General features: G+C 54.5%; 5 protein-coding genes across 5 annotated transcripts; 1 reads left to right on the top strand and 4 right to left on the bottom strand.

Annotated features, from left to right (window-relative positions):
• Nucleotides 1–451: 451 nt before the first annotated feature.
• BZA05DRAFT_456604 (cytochrome P450) lies at nt 452–2562 on the bottom strand (the record flags this gene model as incomplete). The annotated part of the gene is made up of 6 exons (XM_051487561.1): nt 1719–2562; nt 1594–1660; nt 1274–1541; nt 906–1199; nt 709–808; nt 452–641 (listed from the first exon to the last, which is right to left on the bottom strand). Exons 1-6 carry the CDS (start codon nt 2474–2476, stop codon nt 452–454), a joined length of 1677 nt encoding a protein of 558 aa, XP_051343647.1. The 5' UTR covers nt 2477–2562.
• Nucleotides 2563–3890: 1328 nt separating this feature from the next.
• On the bottom strand, nt 3891–7400 carry BZA05DRAFT_109314 (uncharacterized protein). Its single transcript, XM_051478557.1, has 3 exons — nt 5756–7400; nt 5596–5693; nt 3891–5540 (listed from the first exon to the last, which is right to left on the bottom strand). Exons 1-3 carry the CDS (start codon nt 7283–7285, stop codon nt 3992–3994), a joined length of 3177 nt encoding a protein of 1058 aa, XP_051343646.1. The 5' UTR covers nt 7286–7400; the 3' UTR covers nt 3891–3991.
• Nucleotides 7401–8003: 603 nt separating this feature from the next.
• Nucleotides 8004–10065, bottom strand: BZA05DRAFT_385195 (uncharacterized protein). Its single transcript, XM_051482390.1, has 3 exons — nt 9633–10065; nt 8972–9531; nt 8004–8902 (listed from the first exon to the last, which is right to left on the bottom strand). The coding sequence occupies exons 1-3, from the start codon at nt 9712–9714 to the stop codon at nt 8384–8386; spliced, it is 1161 nt and encodes a 386-aa protein (XP_051343645.1). The 5' UTR covers nt 9715–10065; the 3' UTR covers nt 8004–8383.
• A 596-nt stretch (nt 10066–10661) lies between these two features.
• BZA05DRAFT_109291 (uncharacterized protein) lies at nt 10662–12595 on the bottom strand. The gene is made up of 4 exons (XM_051478556.1): nt 12288–12595; nt 11665–12199; nt 11381–11593; nt 10662–11318 (listed from the first exon to the last, which is right to left on the bottom strand). Exons 1-4 carry the CDS (start codon nt 12440–12442, stop codon nt 10842–10844), a joined length of 1380 nt encoding a protein of 459 aa, XP_051343644.1. The 5' UTR covers nt 12443–12595; the 3' UTR covers nt 10662–10841.
• A 1740-nt stretch (nt 12596–14335) lies between these two features.
• BZA05DRAFT_385191 (transmembrane protein UsgS) lies at nt 14336–15942 on the top strand. The gene is made up of 5 exons (XM_051482389.1): nt 14336–14480; nt 14555–14834; nt 14890–15141; nt 15200–15438; nt 15494–15942. Exons 1-5 carry the CDS (start codon nt 14423–14425, stop codon nt 15739–15741), a joined length of 1077 nt encoding a protein of 358 aa, XP_051343643.1. The 5' UTR covers nt 14336–14422; the 3' UTR covers nt 15742–15942.
• The last annotated feature ends 5 nt before the right edge of the window (nt 15943–15947 follow it).

Here is a 15947-nt window from a genome sequence, read left to right as displayed (position 1 = left end):
CACGACCGGGCTTCGATGCTGCCCGCCACCCGGCACGCAGACATCCCCGGCCCGAGAACAAGAAAGCCCTCCGAATGTGCCAAGCCGGCAGTGGCAGCGAATGAACCCGATGAACCCGCTGCCCACGGGCCATGGAGCGGAGTTAACGAGCAACCTACGGTAGCTACGGTGACCGCAGCTGTCCCGATGGCGGAGTACCTACTGAGCGGACTGTTTACTTTCCTAGCTTTATTTCCTTGGTGCGCTCTACGTGTGTTCTTGGGAAAAGGCAGGGCGGCGGGCAGGGGGAGTCACAACTGTCGAGGTCGGATTGAACGGTGGACATGGAAACGGTGTGTGTGTGTGAATATCACCATCATCAAGATTCAATATTCAAGATAACTAAGTCGCAGGCATTCAAACCATACCAAAAAGACCAAAAACCCCCCAAAAGTACAAATTCACCTCACCCTCACCTCCTCGGCCTAAACTTTAACGAAATCTTCCCCAGCGAGACGGTATAGTAGTCCTTCCAGTCGCCCAGGAACTTCTTCTCGTCCCAACTCTCGCCCAGCCGGAGCTCAAACTGCTCCACCATCTTTGCGGCCGTGAGCCGGATCTCGGCTAGGCCCAAGTTCTTACCGAGGCAGGCATGTTCGCCGCTGTTGCGTGGCGGTCAGTGGAAATGCACGGCGAGACTCGATGGGGAAGGGGGAGGGGGGTGCTCACCATGAAAACGCAAACAACGCCCGCCGGTCCCGCACCAGCTCTGGCCGCTCCGTCCACCGCTCCGGAATAAACTTCTTCCCCTGCGGGAAATACCGGTCATCTGGACGACACCTGCATTAGCCAATGGTGCTCACATTCCGGTAGAGGTCAATCGGTTGGTCGGTTGGTCGGTTGGTCGGGGGGAGTAGGAGGCCTACCAGTCTGCGTAGCCAAGGACGGGATCCTAACGGCCGTGTACGGGGGGATGAAGCTTCCGGCGGCGGACATCCCATCAGGGCCGACTAGAGCCTGGATCCCCCGGATCCCCGGCGGCCATAGCCGCAGCGTCTCGTCGATCACCGCCTGCAAGTACTTCAGTCCCTTGGTGTTTTGGACGTTTAGCTGGTCGACATTGCGCGCGTGCGCGGACACCTCCGCGTACAGCTTGGCTTGGATCTCTGGGTTGCGCGCGAGCTCGAGGAACATGCAGGAGAGTACATTGGAGGTCGGTTCTAGTTGCCGGGTGGGGGGGGGGGGTCAGCAGGGTCTCGGTTTCTCACTCGAGGCAGGGGAAAGTAGTGCATACCAGCTCCGGCGACGATGAGAAGCACGACGTTGGCGAACATCTCCCCCGGCGACAGCAGCTTGCCCGTGTCCTCGTCCGGCTCCAGGAGGTATTCCATCACGTCCTTCGACTTTCCGGAACCCTTCGCGAGGCGCTCGGTGAGCATGTCTTCCACTAGCTTCTGGAACGCTCGCACTGCCGGGGACTTTGGCATGAAGCGGATGAAGTTGCAGAGGTGCGGAAGTGCGCCGCAGAAGGATGTGAATCTCATGAATTTGTGCATGAAGTTCTGTGCTCGTTAGATCGGACGAAGGCGAGGGGGGAAGGGAGGGATGGCATACCACGTATGCCGGATTGCCAGTTCCATCCTGCATCCCAAAATGTTTCCCGAACCCGAGCTCGGCCATTCTTCGGACGTCAGTCCCCACCACCGAGTTTCCCACCGACAGGCAAAAGAAGAACTCACATATCGAACCCCATATGGCTCACAAACTCCACGACGTTCACCTCCTTATCGGCCTTGCCCTCCAGCACCTCAGCCAGCACGGCGACATGTTTCTCGATGATCGGCTCGTATTCCCTGATAGCCGCGGGCTTGAACGCGGGATCCCAAATCCTCTTCAGGACCGCATGTTTCTTCGAGCCGCGCTCTGTGACCAGACTAGTTTCGCCGATGAGCCCAGAGATCTCATAGAACGGGCCGCGGCTGTTATGTGACAAGCTCTTGCTGTAGAGGGGGCCGAGGGCGTTGACATCGATGCACGAGACCTCGTTTGGGCCCATCCGCACGATATCGCCGAGCTCGTTGTGGAGGGCGCGGAGCTCGTGGCCGAGCCGGCCCTCGCTGCTGAGGTAGGCGGCGTACCAGCCGGAGGCTGCGGCCATCCGCGGCCCCGGGAAGCAGCACAGCGGGTGGAAGAACATGCGGCGGACGACGGTAAGCGAGACCAGGACTGTGAGGAAGACGACGTTCATCTGCACTGCGGCTGAGACCACGGAAACGTGTGCGCCCAGCAGGTGGTGCAGCAGCGAGACCACGGCGATCTCGCCCAGGCCGTAGAGGGTCAGGAATGGCATCGTGGGGACTTCGCGCGTGCGGCTGATGAGGAGCTGGACTAGGACTCCTGCCAGACCGGCGGAGGCGAGGAGGCGCGGAGGGAAGTGGATTGTATCCATGGCTAGGTGTGGGTTGGATGTCGGTTCTGTTGTACTTTTGCTCCGCATGGAGGGAGGGCACACCTGAGACTATATAATAGTATGGCTGGCCTTCGCCGGTACGGCTGTGCCCGTCGATATGGAAGGGCCGTTATATGGTGATGGGCGATTGCCCGTCTTACCCTGTTCATTCGCTTTACACTGCCTATACCAGCCGGCCCATTCGCATTGCATGATAACGGTCGTGTTACTGGGTACTGCACACAGCACGGGGCGGCGAAAAGTGAAAAGTGAAGCCTCGTCGACCTACCATCTTGCCCCTCGATCCCAAACGCTCCAGCCAAACCACTGGCCACACACAGCATCCGCGCATAACTACGTGTCAGAAGTTGCACTGGGACACTGGGGCCGGCCGGCACATTTTCGATCCAGCCAGGGGGTTTTACGTTTTGTTTTTGTTTTTGCTTTTCGGTTTTTGCATTTGTTTTTTGCATTCGTTTCTGTTGGATTCGCTGGTAGCACGCGGGTCACGCCCCATCCATCCATGATCCATCTAGATCATGGCAATACGCACTTTTGTAAACTGGGTGCATAACAGTAATCCCACGATAGTAGAGTAGCTACTTGCATCTTAACTAGGTAGACCGGTCGAGTGACAGGCTGGTATTAGTCCAATCCAATTGCTGGCGAGCCCCCGCCCGAGCCTCGAGCCCCCCCGGGGAACATGAAAGCAAAAAAGGAATTTTAATCTGCTGGCTGGCTGGCGCCGAATACGCTGGTTCGAGCCGTGGGATGGATGGATGGTTGGGGCTTCTAGATTCCAAGCCGGCATAGGTAGCTACGGTATCATATCATACGACCTGAGTTTTGTGTGAACAGATTGCATGTACATATGAATGATGTGCCCATGGGTCGAGAACTGGAACTTGGAGGCTGCCTCTGGCCAACCACTCTTAGGGCCGCGAGCTCGAGCCAATCACTGTGCCCCTCCATTCGAGGTGGCACTGCTCAGCCGCTCAGCCGCTCGTCTCGAGCCGGTTCGCGCCCCATCACCGGCACGGTGTAGGTACTATGCGGCATGCATACTGTGTGGTATGCAATCCCTCTTCAGCCATCATCGCCACATCTATTAACCACCGACCCACCCACAGGCTCCAGTGTCCACTCCGCTCCAAAAGACCCGTTCATGAGCACAATAGGGTAGGCACAAAGTATATATAGGAAAAAGTAAGCGAGCAAAGCAAAGCAAAAGAACATACGCTCAACCCCCCGCCCCCCTCTCCCGGCCTTTCTCGTTTTATCGCCCCCCCCCGCTCGCAGCAAAATGAAAGGAAACAAAAGATCAAAGGAGCAAAAAATGTTGGTGCTATAGTATAAACCATAACCGCTTCTCCGCGCAACCACACCGCCGCCGTTGTTTACAACTACCAATACGCCGGTCTCAGCCCGCTCATACCCCCACCCATGTCCAGACCCGCGCCTATGCCACCATCATCCTTCTTCCGCTGGCCGGTAAGCTATCCCCCGCAAAGCAACCTATCAGTGCCCACATTCTTGCACTTCTTCCACACTACCCCACACCACCTATCCGCCCCTTGAAGCGGGACTCACCTCCAACTGTATGTACTTATGTACATGGACGAGCCAGTCAACATAGCTGCGCTCCTCGTTGTTCCGGTCCTCGATGAGGGCCTGGGCAAATTCGTATTCCGCGCCGTCGTGGCCCTGCCGGGCGAGCTGGATCGCCAGTTTGCGGCTACCGCGGAGCGACGCAAGGTACTGGATGATATTGCGGACCTGTGCGTTGAGTGCCGTTTCGAGCACGGGAAGCTCGTGCATGCAGGGGTCGAGGGAGGTGAGCTTGTCGAAGCCCTCGCCGAAGAGGTCGACCAGTAGATTGGGGGATACCAGCGAGTGGATCCAGAGGAGAAGGTACTGTCCGTTGTCGACGAGATACACACCACCCTCTTCGACAAATGAGAACGAGGCGCGCATTGCTGTGGGCAGCTTGAGGTGGCCGGACGCCTCGGCGAAGCCATCGGCTTCGGACATGTTGTGGATCGGGATGACACGGGGATACAGGTACAGCTGGAGTTCGGTCGCCGACATGGACTTGATCATGCGCATTGCGTGTACCCGGAGGTCGCTGCTGACGTTTCCACCGCGGAAGGCACGACTCTTGAGGAGTGCCAGCACGTACATGGCGAACTCCTTGAGGCTCTCGGGGAGGACGAGCTGGCCAGGAGGGTTGCCGGCGTTGGAGCAGTGCTTGCGGTACGATGCGAGAATCTCGATGCACTTTTCTGTTAGAGCACCGCGGATCTCCTTTAGAGGCTTCTCAGTCATCTGTGAGGCTGCTTCTCGCACCAACACACTAAGCACAGCGTCCTGATCTGCCCATCGTACCGTGTCTCTAGGTTGTTCCGTGACCGCGGCGACGATGTTCGAGCACCTCACTCTCCGTTCTCCGCTCTTGGTAGTGTACAACAGTGCGCTCTGGAAGTGTGCGTCCACCTTCGGATCCAGTTTCCCGTCGTGCGAGAACATGACCGCGACAGCCTTGTCCTCGTCAATAGTTCCAAACTCGATATCCGACGATAACGCCCCCATTTGCAGGAAGTTTCCATGGTAGGCGGTAACCTGCAGACCATTCGAGCACCGCACCTTCATGAGTGCCTGGTATCCTGTTGCGCGGTGGAAGGTGTGAGAAATCTCATCGGTGAGCCTCTTGGTGTCTCTTTCTCGGACAAAGTTAGGGTAGAAGAAGGTCTCTCCACCGGTCGTCGCGGCAATATGACCAATGGTGGCTACGTCAATGTAGGCGGAGGGAGTCATAAAGAAGTCTATACCTACACCCGCCTCAACCATCTTCCCTGCAATCGTTCGCCATGCTGGGGCGTCCGTCTTGAAGAGCGTCTTCTCTTTGTCAGTGCCGTAAATCTTGCTATCCTCACGCAACACCAGGCGGTTAGGGCCCCACGTCGGGATGGTTGAAAGCGAGCAAATGATCTTTCCTCCCGTCTTCTCGAGCGCCGAGAGACAGGTGGTGAGAGCGGGCATCAGGGCAGGTTCGGGATTCTTGATGTGGAGGAAAAGACTGGGCAGGTTTTCCAGGAGATGTTCAATTACGGATCTGCGGAAACGTCCGTAAGTAAACCGCTGGCTAAATTGAAGAAAGGGCAATGTACCTGGATTCGTAGGGGTCAACAAAGAGCCCAGACTCGAAGGGAACGAATGGTTCTTCGATGTCGGGCATGACCACCATCTGTGATTGATCCAAAGACGGCTACATCCATCGTTAGTTCGGTAATCCGTGAAAGGTCACTCGGTTGCACCGTCGTCACTTACGTGCAAGTTGTAGAATTGAATCTCCTTGTCAAACGTGCAGATAGCAACCTTGCATCCCTCAGGAAGCCTCCTCTTTGTGCCATCCTCTGATACCTCACCCTCAGAAACGTCTTCGTATGCACTCTGTCCATACAGTGCCTCCTTGATTCCAGCAACCATGGCCGCCAAAGACCCCCGGTTTACTGCATTCTCGGTCACATCGACCAGGAAGAGGAACCGCATCGGATACCCGCCCTTTCCGTCTGCCGGCGGCAGAGACCCGTCTTTCTTGACCCAGTACTCCTTCGGCACCACGAACTCCACCGTGCCCCTGGTCAATTCCGGCCTCTGTTCTCTATCCAGCCTGGCCCCGCTCATATCCAGAGGCGAATAGTACTCCGGAGGTACCTCGTTATTGGGGAACAGACACATGTTACACTGAAACTTGCCGCCGCCCTGGACGAACTGCACAAACGGGTTTATATAGGTCCTGCAGCGCCGGCATCGCGGCGGGCCCATCTCACCAAAGTCTAGAACCGGAATGGCTTCCTCTTCCGGCTTCAGCTTGGCCAATGGTTGGATCAGCAGTGCCAATGGCAGGTGTGATAGGTTCAGTAGCTCTCCAGTAGTGGGCACCGCATTCAACGTCAGCCGGCAGAACCGCGGCGAAGCATTTCCCTGATCATGGCCGATGAAGTCGGAGGCCGCATTAGGGGGCAACTGTCGGGCAAGAGTCGGGAAGACGGTTTGTCGGAAGTGCTGGACCGAAGCATCACGAGCAAACGGGACAGATGGGATAGACAAGGGATCAATCTTTCCACCGGTAGAAATACCACTGCTTCCGGGACGAGCGTGGAACGCAGCCACATCCGTAGGTTGCTGCGGTCCGAATCCTGGAGACGCCTGCATTGGGAACTGCGAACCTCCAAACTGCTGCGTGTTCCCCGGAAACTGCGAGTTTCCAACGAATTGCCCTCCCATCATCCCCGGGGCGCCCGCTGGCGACTGCTGATTGCTCAGGAACCCCTGCTGCATGTGGTCCCCAACATTCGGCGAAAAGGACGGCATTCCCCCAGAGCCTCCTCCCATCGCGTCCGGTGTCTGGTCAAGCTGGTGGTATGCCCTCCCCTTCTTCTTCGATGCCCTCGAAACCGTGCCCACCTGCGGATTCATCAAATCGGCTTGTGACATCTGCTGGGTGAGACCCCCGACACCTCCGGTAGGATCATATCCGCCGAACTGCTGCTGCTGCTGCCCCTGCGGAGGGCCATAGGGACTTTGCTGCTGTGGCGGCGGGTAGGGAGACGTCGAAGGTGGGGGAGCGCCGTACGGGGTATGCTGTTGGTAGGGAGATCGTTGTGGTGGCAGGCCGTACGCTTGTTGCTGCTGTGGCTGGCCAAACGGCGTACCGCCAGCTTGTTGGTATCCTGCCGGCGGCGGGGCAGGCTGGGCTCGGAAGCTCGGGTTCGGCGGAGGACCGCCGGCGTAGCCGTTGGGATCGTTGGGATCGTCGCCGTGGCCGAGAGCATGGAACATGCCCATATCAGCCATGATGGTTGGAGTTCGCGCGTGGCCTTTTCGATCGGGTGTAAGTATGGGCTTCCTCTTGAGATGTAGAACTGGGACTCGATTGAGTGATTGAGTTTCGTTTGGGGGAGTGGGGGGGTTGGCGGAGATGGAGAAGGAGGAGAAGGTCAAGACACGAAGCACTACTTTATTTCAGGAGCTTTTTGGGGGGTGGATTCGAATTGATGCTTAGGTGGCAGGGTTTGGGATGTGGGTTAGAGTATTAGAGTAGGTACTTGCGCGAGTGGTGGATATGAATGCATAGATAGAAAGGATAGGATGAGGCGAGCCTTTCCGACCGCACGCCCAGCGCTGTGGCTGCTGCTGCTCGCTGTAGGGAAGTACTCGCACGTGTGGCCAGGCGTTTCTTGGTAGAGGGCGGGCATGGGGCAGGACACGACAAGACGGCACGGGAAAAATAACAGCAACATACGGGGTAGTCTAACTGGTCGGCTTATCGTCGCTTCCGTACTTTTCTCCTGCAGCCTGAAGCGGGCGGCCCAGAAGACGTGGAGGGATAGGATATTATGAAGAAGTCGATAGGAGGCGGCACTGAAGCCCAAGTCCGATTTGCTGTGTTCGCCAGGATGTTTTGAGATGGCCAGATTGCGAGTTGACAGGGCAGATCATCGCCCAAAACGGCTGCAATCGGCTGTTAGTCAGCTGAGGTGTGTCCAAAACAACACAAACTGTTACTCGGCCGCCCCACGCAATTCTTCAGGTGAAGACGAATGATGATTGCTATCCGACCGAACACAGCATGATGAAATAACAGCTGCTATCTAAAAGCGAACGGCCTTTCTCCCCTCTTACTCTGACACTCTCGACCCGAAGAAACTCTAACGTGTACCAAGCTCACAGCAAATGACTGAAAGTCTGAAGCCGGATGAAAGAAAGACTGAAGAGAAAAGGAAGGAGAAATATTACTCTACACGAAGGAGACGAAAGGAGGGACCTGATATAACACCAAACCGAATGCGCCACCCATGATCATGCTTATGCTTCAGGAAGTAAACATGTCCCCGCTCCACCTCCGCCCCACCGTCTACCGCGTCTTACCGCCCCTTTGCACAACCAATCGCGTCAGGTTTTGTCAAACGCCGCGTCCTCGGATGGGGACACCTTCAGCAATTGTGTCTGACCAGGTCCAATTCCTAGCTCGTGATCTACCTTCCGCTCCCTTTCCCTCCTCAGCTCCTTGATCTGCAAGTCATCGTTCACCTCGATCCTAGCCCAGATGCACATGGTGAGCATGCAGAAGATGATGGGAGCATAGCCCAAGACGTAAATGTACGCCACGTTCGTGAAGGCGTTGAGAGGGCCGAGGTTGTATTCCCAGGCCACCGCGATATTGTATACCACGCGTACCAGTATCGCAGCTAGGCAGATGGGGATCTTTGCGGAGATCCGTTGCGCCACGGGTGGGTAATACGTGAACGAGGTGGCGACGGATGCGAGGATGGACAGCCATGCCAGGAAAGCGAATATACTCGAGGCTTTGAACCGTCCGTCGGTGGCCGCTGCTATGGACTCATGGTGATCGCCAGACCACGCACCCTTGGGAATAGGAGTCCACGAGCGAAGAACCGAAAGGAAGAACGTCTACCCCGCCATCATCAGTCAGGGGTCATGAGGCCCAGAGCAGGGCTGCGTGTAGGCGGACTAGCATACCAAGAATCCGAAGAGGTAAAAGACAAGAGGATTGTAAAACTCGAGCTTGCTTCTCAGGTCGGTGTGGACGAATTTCCATGGGTCTGCATCCAGCAGTCTGCGCTCACAAAAGCTTCCCCAGTGCCGCGTCATTTCCCAGATCGACGCCAGCATTGCCGGCAGTGTGACATAGTAGAAGACGTTTTGAAGTATCAACCCGGTGCCAGGGAGGTAGCTTCGGTCCACATCTACACTAGTGAATCCCGAGATGCACCCACAAGTACCCGCAATCAAGAACCAGTACCATGGCCACCGCCGTGAAACTAGCCGGAACTGCTTCTCGAGTGGCAGGTAGCTTTTTCCGTGTTTGCCCAGGGAGGTGATTCCGAGGATGATCATGATCGCGAAGAGAACACCGAAGCCAACACCGAGACCACCGCGGGTTGCGATCTTTTTGACGGGGCTTTCACACTTGGTGCCGTTGACGGACGTTCCGTTGGCGAGGAGGGCAACATTGTACGGGCCGAAGACAAGCCAGCAATTTGACGTCGAGTTTGAGAGCGTTCCGTTTCCCCAGATTGCTGTGAGAAAAATGCGAACGTCAGGAGCCGAAACGCGTATATGATGCTATTTAAATGACTAGGGGGTGAGACAAAGGAAGGATATGAGTTATCGAACTGACTATAATTGAACTCATTCAAGAGCGTTTCGTTGAAGATGTGCCCGTCATACTGGATGTGCGTTTCATTGTATGGGGTGGCCATAACTGTAGCATACGACAAACGACGTGACGGAAGTTTGAGCGAGGTCGGAGGTTGTTCGAAAGAGGGGGGTGGGATGTGGTAGGAGGGCGAGGAGGGGAGGAGAAGATGACCCTACGCAACGTAACTAATCACCGAAAGTCATACTGAAGTTTCTCGGCAACCCGGATGCGTTGATTTCTCCGGGCAGCGGCATGATCCCCTTCCATGGACAAGGTTATGTGCGAGGGGTGTTGGTGACTCGGTTGACTCGGTGTACGATTGCGTCACGGGTAAAAAGAAAAAAAGATTCAGACTTTCCCCCGGGTCCCGCTTGAGAGTAGAGTACCTAGATGGAGGTTGTTTGAAGCTTCGATGGGCGGGCCAAGAAAGAACGCATTGGGCCGTCTCTACCAAAGCTTAGGAGAACTCTTCACCGAACCACCACCACTCCTCAGAAAGGGTTCGGGATTCGGAATGGCCATGTTCCGTCCGGACAGACTTGCACATACAGTCATCCTTGCTGTCGATCAGTTAGCGGGTAATTGAAAAGTCACTCGTCTCGAGTTTGGTTGTTCTTAGTCGAGTATATATCCTCAGGCCGTCCCTTCCGAATATGCAGAGGTGTGTGGGGTATCTGTTACCGTACGTTCAAAATTTTCCACCAGAAGAATCAGCACATGTCTTCACCCTACTTGCCTATTGAAAAGTCCAGTCGCCACCGATCCACAAATACCTACCAGCGAGCAACAGGTCGGACGCCAGACGGATATCGAGAGAAAGAATCCCTAAAGTTTTGTACAACGGCCAGGTTGATTCAGAACAAGAGTAGCTACAACTAGCAGCATCATAAACTTCTCCTCCTCCACCCTCGATCCTTCTCCTGCCCCTTCAGTTCCCGGCATATTCATTTAGTGCTATCGAACCTGGGCCGTCGCTGCTTTTTGCAATATCTGTGAATTCATCCAAGAATAACGGAGAAGGAGAAACGAAAGTGACAAACAAATAAACGGAGTAACTCCCACACAAAACCGGCGAAATATACTCAGACAAGATAGTATCGTATCTTGTTTAGAGGTGCGTAAAGCCTCGATGTCTCGGATCTGTACGGATGGATATTGTCGACATCGTTCTCCGACCTGTTGCGTCATCTAAAATTGGGAGTCATCCAGACCTCTCAAATGAGGTGGCACAAACGGTTTCGTTGCAGGTATAAACGGCAGTGCCTGGCCCCCATATCCTTTCAGTCTCCCCACAGACCCGACCGGACGAGCAGGTCCTCCGGCTGGTGTTGCTTCTGTTTCGTGTTGTGGCGCGCCAACCAGTCCCAGGGCTTGTATCCTCTCACCAAATTTTCGGATCTTGCTCCTCCTTTCCTCGAACGTCTCATAATTCCCACCGATGATGCTCCCGAGAACCCCGCATGTCATGCCCGGTGGATCTAATAACCCTCTCTGGTGATTGAATCCGTACGGATGGACTGCTTGCATGCGATCAACTTCCAGTATGCGCTCTGCGAGAACATTGGCAAAGTGTTTAATCGTCTCTTTGATGTGCTTCATTCCAAACGCACCACCAGCAACATTTGTGGATCCGTCGAACGGACTTCGGACTTCAAAAATGAAAGCCTGCATGTGATTTTAGCAGATATTTCTAGGCGACGGATTGAGGCCAAGCGTGAAAGACTTACCGGCAAGTAGGCTTGTTTAGGAATCAGAGAAGGAGGATTGACCATGATGGCGGTGGTTTCGAAGTTGAACTCCTCCCCCCAGAATTTCAGCATCGCCACAAAAGTCCTTCCCGGACTGAGTGGCTTTTGCCGCCAGATACTGCACAGTTCTTGATATCTTGTCTCCATGAAAACAATCACCATGCACAGAAGGACGTACGATCCAGCTCCGCCCTATTATTTGTCTCGCGAATTAACCTACGATTCACTAAAAGTTCTCCGGATGTTTCACTCAAGTTACGTACCTGATATGGTGTTGTCGCTGATCCAAGACCCAGCTTACGCATATTCAGAGCGTGCTTTAGCGGTAGGTACAAGCTTATGAGTTGACGATGTCCGTAATGAGCACACCAGCTCTTAACGTCTTCCAGCCCTTGTGCTGAATGCGGCTCCTCGAACGAAATGTCCATTTCTAGACCCGTGCCGACATCTTCTATCTCTAGGATAGGAATAGTAGCCTCATCCCGAATTGTTGAGAACAGGTTGAATCCAGCCCTGGCGAATAGCTGTTGAATGTCCCGGAGTGCTTGGACCTTCAAATCTCTGGTATGGTAAGGATTTACTCTGCGGAGACTCGGCGCGCTGATCATCACATCAATGTCGCTTAATGGCAAGCCTAACGAAGTGGCATCCGATCCATATAGTCTGACAGTATGTTCAGTATCCGGAAAGTAAGAGTCTATCGCAGATATGATGCTCTGGGTAAAGTAATTCCGGGCGTCTATCTCTGGAGGTGAGCGGGCCATGTAGTTAACAAAAGCAGTTAACTCGTTGCTCAATCTGCATACAGAAATCATCCATCAATCAATTAGAATCAAATCCAAGCGTGGTGCACTACTTGTCACTCGTGGATATGGGAAAGTCCTACCTCTCCATCCCGCTTCCAAATTTATTATTCTTCACCTTAGCCATCCATGGTGCTTGGGCTGGCTTCTGGGGTGTAGCCACGTATTCGTCCATCAAAGGCAGCACAACCCCAGTGTAATCGCTATTCATACGCCCGCGGCCAGCTGTTTTCCTCATCCCGTTCTCATAGGTCGCATGGAGAGGAAGTTGCTGGCTCTGCGGGTGGTTCTGCTGGGGGCTCTGCGGGTAACTCTGCGGGTGGCTCTGCGGGTGGCTCTGCGGGTGGCTCTGCGGGTGGCTCTGCGGGTGGCTCTGTGGGTGGCTCTGCGGGTGGCTCTGCGGGTGGCTCTGCGGGTGGCTCTGCGGGTGGCTCTGCGGGTGGCTCTGCGGGTGGCTCTGCGGGTGGCTCTGCGGGTGGCTCTGCGGGTGGCTCTGCGGGTGGCTCTGCGGGTGGCTCTGCGGGTGGCTCTGCGGGTGGCTCTGCAGGTGGCCGTGCTGGTTATTCTGCTGCTGGCTGTGCTGCTGGCTGTATGTCCGGCTGTGCTGCTGGCTCTGCTGCTTGCGGTGCTGCTGGCCGTTCTGCTGACCGTTCTGCTGACCGTTCTGCTGACCGTTCTGCTGACCGTTCTGCTGGCCGTTCTGCTGGCCGTTCTGCTGGCCGTTCTGCTGGCCGTACTGCTGACCGTACTGCTGACCGTACTGCTGACCGTACTGCTGGCCGTGCTGTTGTTGGTCGCTTGGTTGATTCAGTGGTACTTTAGATTCTTTGAGTGCTTCGACTGCCTTCTCGAAACCCCCGGAGGGCCTCGCGGTCTCTGCGGATTTGCGCTTTCTTCGATGCGGTGGGATCCACGAAGAATTGTTTTCGATTATGGTACCCGAGTCACTCGGGAAATTCGGACAGTGTACCTGTGCGCTGGACTCCGGTGAAGCACGAGGATGTACGTTCCCCCTTGGTGGTTGAAATGGTGTGCTCATTGAGACTGGACTGCTCGCTGTTGGGTTATACCAGGAAACACGTGAACTCACTGAAAGAAAAGACATAATCCGTTAGTCCGCATATTGAAACCACTAACAAGGGTCGAGGGAAAGGGGAAGCTTAAAGCTCACGGCGTCACATACATGCGTCAGGGGAGTTCCGGTTCACCGACTCCTGTGTGGCCAGACCCTGCCTACCGCTATTCTTCCATTGCCTCTCCAACTCTCTAACATCGTCAGACCGGACAGGAGCAAGGTGTGTTCGACTAGGCGTGGTAGAGAGCGACTGCCTTGATGGGATCGATCCTTGTGGCTCCCACGGAGGGCACTGAACATAAGGTCTCCGTGGAACCGTGCTCGTCTCGAGAGGTGTAGCGGGGATGTAGTTGCTTCCCGTATGGGCTTGACGATCCCGGCCCGGTGAGTAGAACTCCCTCCAGCCAGAAGGCTCTCTCAGAGGGGATCTCGGGATTGTAGTCTTTGGCGGAGACTCGTCGTCCAACATTGCGTCCTTTCTCAGATACTCGGAGGAGCGCTTTTTCCTGTTGTTCGTTCCCATGTGGATTGAGAGCACGAATCTGTCAGCAAGTGATTGAGCTTTAGTAAATTCTAAGAGAGTGTGGGTTGTCGAAAAGAGTGTGGTACAAGGAGCAAGTTGATGTTATTTGGCGGGAGTATGTAGAAAAGATGGAAGGGGGGAAGAGAGGAAGGGAGGGGGAGTGGATGTAGGGTAGGGCTGGGGGGTGGAGGCAAAGGAAAGAGAGGTTTTAGTAGTTGTGTAGAACTGCGGTAGTGTGAGTTGTTTGTTGCTGTTCGAGTTGCGATGTTGAAATGTATGCGGTGTTTGGTAGAGTAGTTTGGAGTGGAGTCCGAGTGCGCTTTGGTGAGCGGCGGGTTGAACCCCCACATAAGGAGGAGCAATATCCAACATATACCAAAACATCACCTTCATGTAGAAGAGCAAGTAAATAGGATATTCAATATATGGATATGAAGATCATCAGTTGGCTATGCATATCTATACATTACACTGTTCGAATGCTGGAGAACAGCATTCAGTGTGATTTGTTAGCGTGCTCGGCGGGTATGACGCACCCTATTCCTTATCCGCTGTGGTTCCTCTCACCGAAGTACTTTCCTGTTACGAGCCCACTTCTCTCCATCTAAACTTTCGCCAAAATGTCGAACCTTGATCCAAATGCAATCCTAAGAGGCGCCCAACTCACTCTTGTGGGCGGTACGTTCATCTCCACCTTCCCGCGATTACATCGTCCAGATATCTAACTGGCACTGCCCTCGTGCTCAATTCAGCCTACCGAGCTCTCCAGAATCCCCGACTCTTCAACACTACGCTCTATAAACAAGCGGCGATTGCTGTTGCAGCCGGCTTTGCTATCCGTATTATCATTGCCATACCGAGTTTGCTTGTCCGCGTTCTGTTGTTTTTCGTGGGATTCATTATCGATGTGGGATCCTCGCAATGGGACCAAAGGATGCTCTCCGGCTTGACCTTCATCGAGAAGAGCGTGCTACAGCTGCCTTTCTTTATGATGAGCGCCATGCGCTTCGTCAGCCCTGCGATGGATGAAATGTTTGTACTTCTGGACGCTGCGAAGCGAGCAATCCGACTAATCTCCGCGAAACAGGTTCATGAAGTCACTCGAATGGGTTGATCACACGTATGTCGTGAAGCACAAATCAGAAGACCCGACCACGCTGAGGGCGATGTACTATCCGAATCTTCGCCAGTATGGGGACAGTAAGCAAGTTACAGGAGGTCCACCGAAGGACAAGAAGTCGGTTTATCGGAACGTGCTCTTGTTTGCGCAACGCTATGCCAAGCGTGCCGCGATCTCGATGGGAATATACCTTCTCACATTTGTGCCCTACATCGGACCGTGAGTACAGACAATGTACTTACATTCTGTTTCGAAGGAGGTGCTGACTGGTCGCCAGCTTCGTCCTACCTGCCGCATCCTTCTACTCCCTGAACGACGCCGTCGGTCCCGAGCCAGCAGCAGTCGTTTTCGCATGCGGCTTCTTCCTCCCGAAGCGGTGGATGGTGATGGTGCTTCAAGGGTTCTTCGCGAGTCGGAGTTTGATGCGTGAACTATTGGAGCCCTACTTTTCTCGGATCCACTTCACCAAGGAACAGAAGAAGCGTTGGTTCCGTGACAGACAGGGCCTCCTCTTTGGTATGTCTAAATCCTGTGTTTATCTACAAATGCACCTTGGCTCATGAGTGGGTAGGCTTTGGCGTCGGCTTCTACCTCATCCTCAAGACACCCCTTCTAGGTGTCTTGATCTACGGCATTGCGGAAGCAAGCACAGCTTATTTGATCACCAAAATCACCGATCCTCCTCCACCTCCCTCTGAGAGCGATGACTTTGCTGAGACCCAGGTGGCTTGGAAGAACAAGAAGGAGTTTTTGACGCTGGATCTAGCTCACCTAGATAGACTGAACACCACAGATGATGGCGAGAAGAAGGAGCTGTAGGGTTAGGGGTTACTTACATAAACTTTGGGCGCTTTGGGAGCTTTGGAGAATATAATTGAGTAGCTATCGGGACTGCTTGCGTTTGAAACTATATGCATAGAACGAGGTATCCCGCTAAAATACACTTGCATCTATGCATTGCTGTTACGTGTCTTGTAGCTCCTTTGGGACGGTGATCACAGATCTCGGCAGGGAAGCGGCTCAAG

Source organism: Tricharina praecox (genome assembly GCF_024521635.1).
Source record: "Tricharina praecox strain CBS 144465 chromosome Unknown BZA05scaffold_2, whole genome shotgun sequence".
NCBI lineage: Eukaryota > Fungi > Ascomycota > Pezizomycetes > Pezizales > Pyronemataceae > Tricharina > Tricharina praecox.
The sequence above is the reverse complement of the archived record's forward strand: the minus strand, read 5'-3'. Positions and strand labels throughout refer to the sequence as shown.

Bases quoted from the DNA above. Each gene is read 5' to 3' on its own strand.
- BZA05DRAFT_385191 (XM_051482389.1), top strand. From the start codon at position 14,423: ATGTCGAACCTTGATCCAAATGCAATCCTAAGAGGCGCCCAACTCACT. The intron at 14,835-14,889 runs GTTTGTACTTCT...TCCGCGAAACAG, and splicing joins AGCCCTGCGATGGATGAAAT to GTTCATGAAGTCACTCGAAT. The intron at 15,142-15,199 runs GTGAGTACAGAC...ACTGGTCGCCAG, and splicing joins TTTGTGCCCTACATCGGACC to CTTCGTCCTACCTGCCGCAT.
- BZA05DRAFT_109314 (XM_051478557.1), bottom strand. From the start codon at position 7,285: ATGGCTGATATGGGCATGTTCCATGCTCTCGGCCACGGCGACGATCCC. The intron at 5,694-5,755 runs GTAAGTGACGAC...CGATGGATGTAG, and splicing joins TTCAATTCTACAACTTGCAC to CCGTCTTTGGATCAATCACA. The intron at 5,541-5,595 runs GTACATTGCCCT...ACGTTTCCGCAG, and splicing joins GTTGACCCCTACGAATCCAG to ATCCGTAATTGAACATCTCC.
- BZA05DRAFT_385195 (XM_051482390.1), bottom strand. From the start codon at position 9,714: ATGGCCACCCCATACAATGAAACGCACATCCAGTATGACGGGCACATC. The intron at 9,532-9,632 runs GTCAGTTCGATA...TTTTTCTCACAG, and splicing joins CTTGAATGAGTTCAATTATA to CAATCTGGGGAAACGGAACG. The intron at 8,903-8,971 runs GTATGCTAGTCC...ATGGCGGGGTAG, and splicing joins TTTACCTCTTCGGATTCTTG to ACGTTCTTCCTTTCGGTTCT.
- BZA05DRAFT_109291 (XM_051478556.1), bottom strand. From the start codon at position 12,442: ATGAGGAAAACAGCTGGCCGCGGGCGTATGAATAGCGATTACACTGGG. The intron at 12,200-12,287 runs GTAGGACTTTCC...TTCTGTATGCAG, and splicing joins TTTGGAAGCGGGATGGAGAG to ATTGAGCAACGAGTTAACTG. The intron at 11,319-11,380 runs GTAAGTCTTTCA...AATCACATGCAG, and splicing joins CTAAACAAGCCTACTTGCCG to GCTTTCATTTTTGAAGTCCG.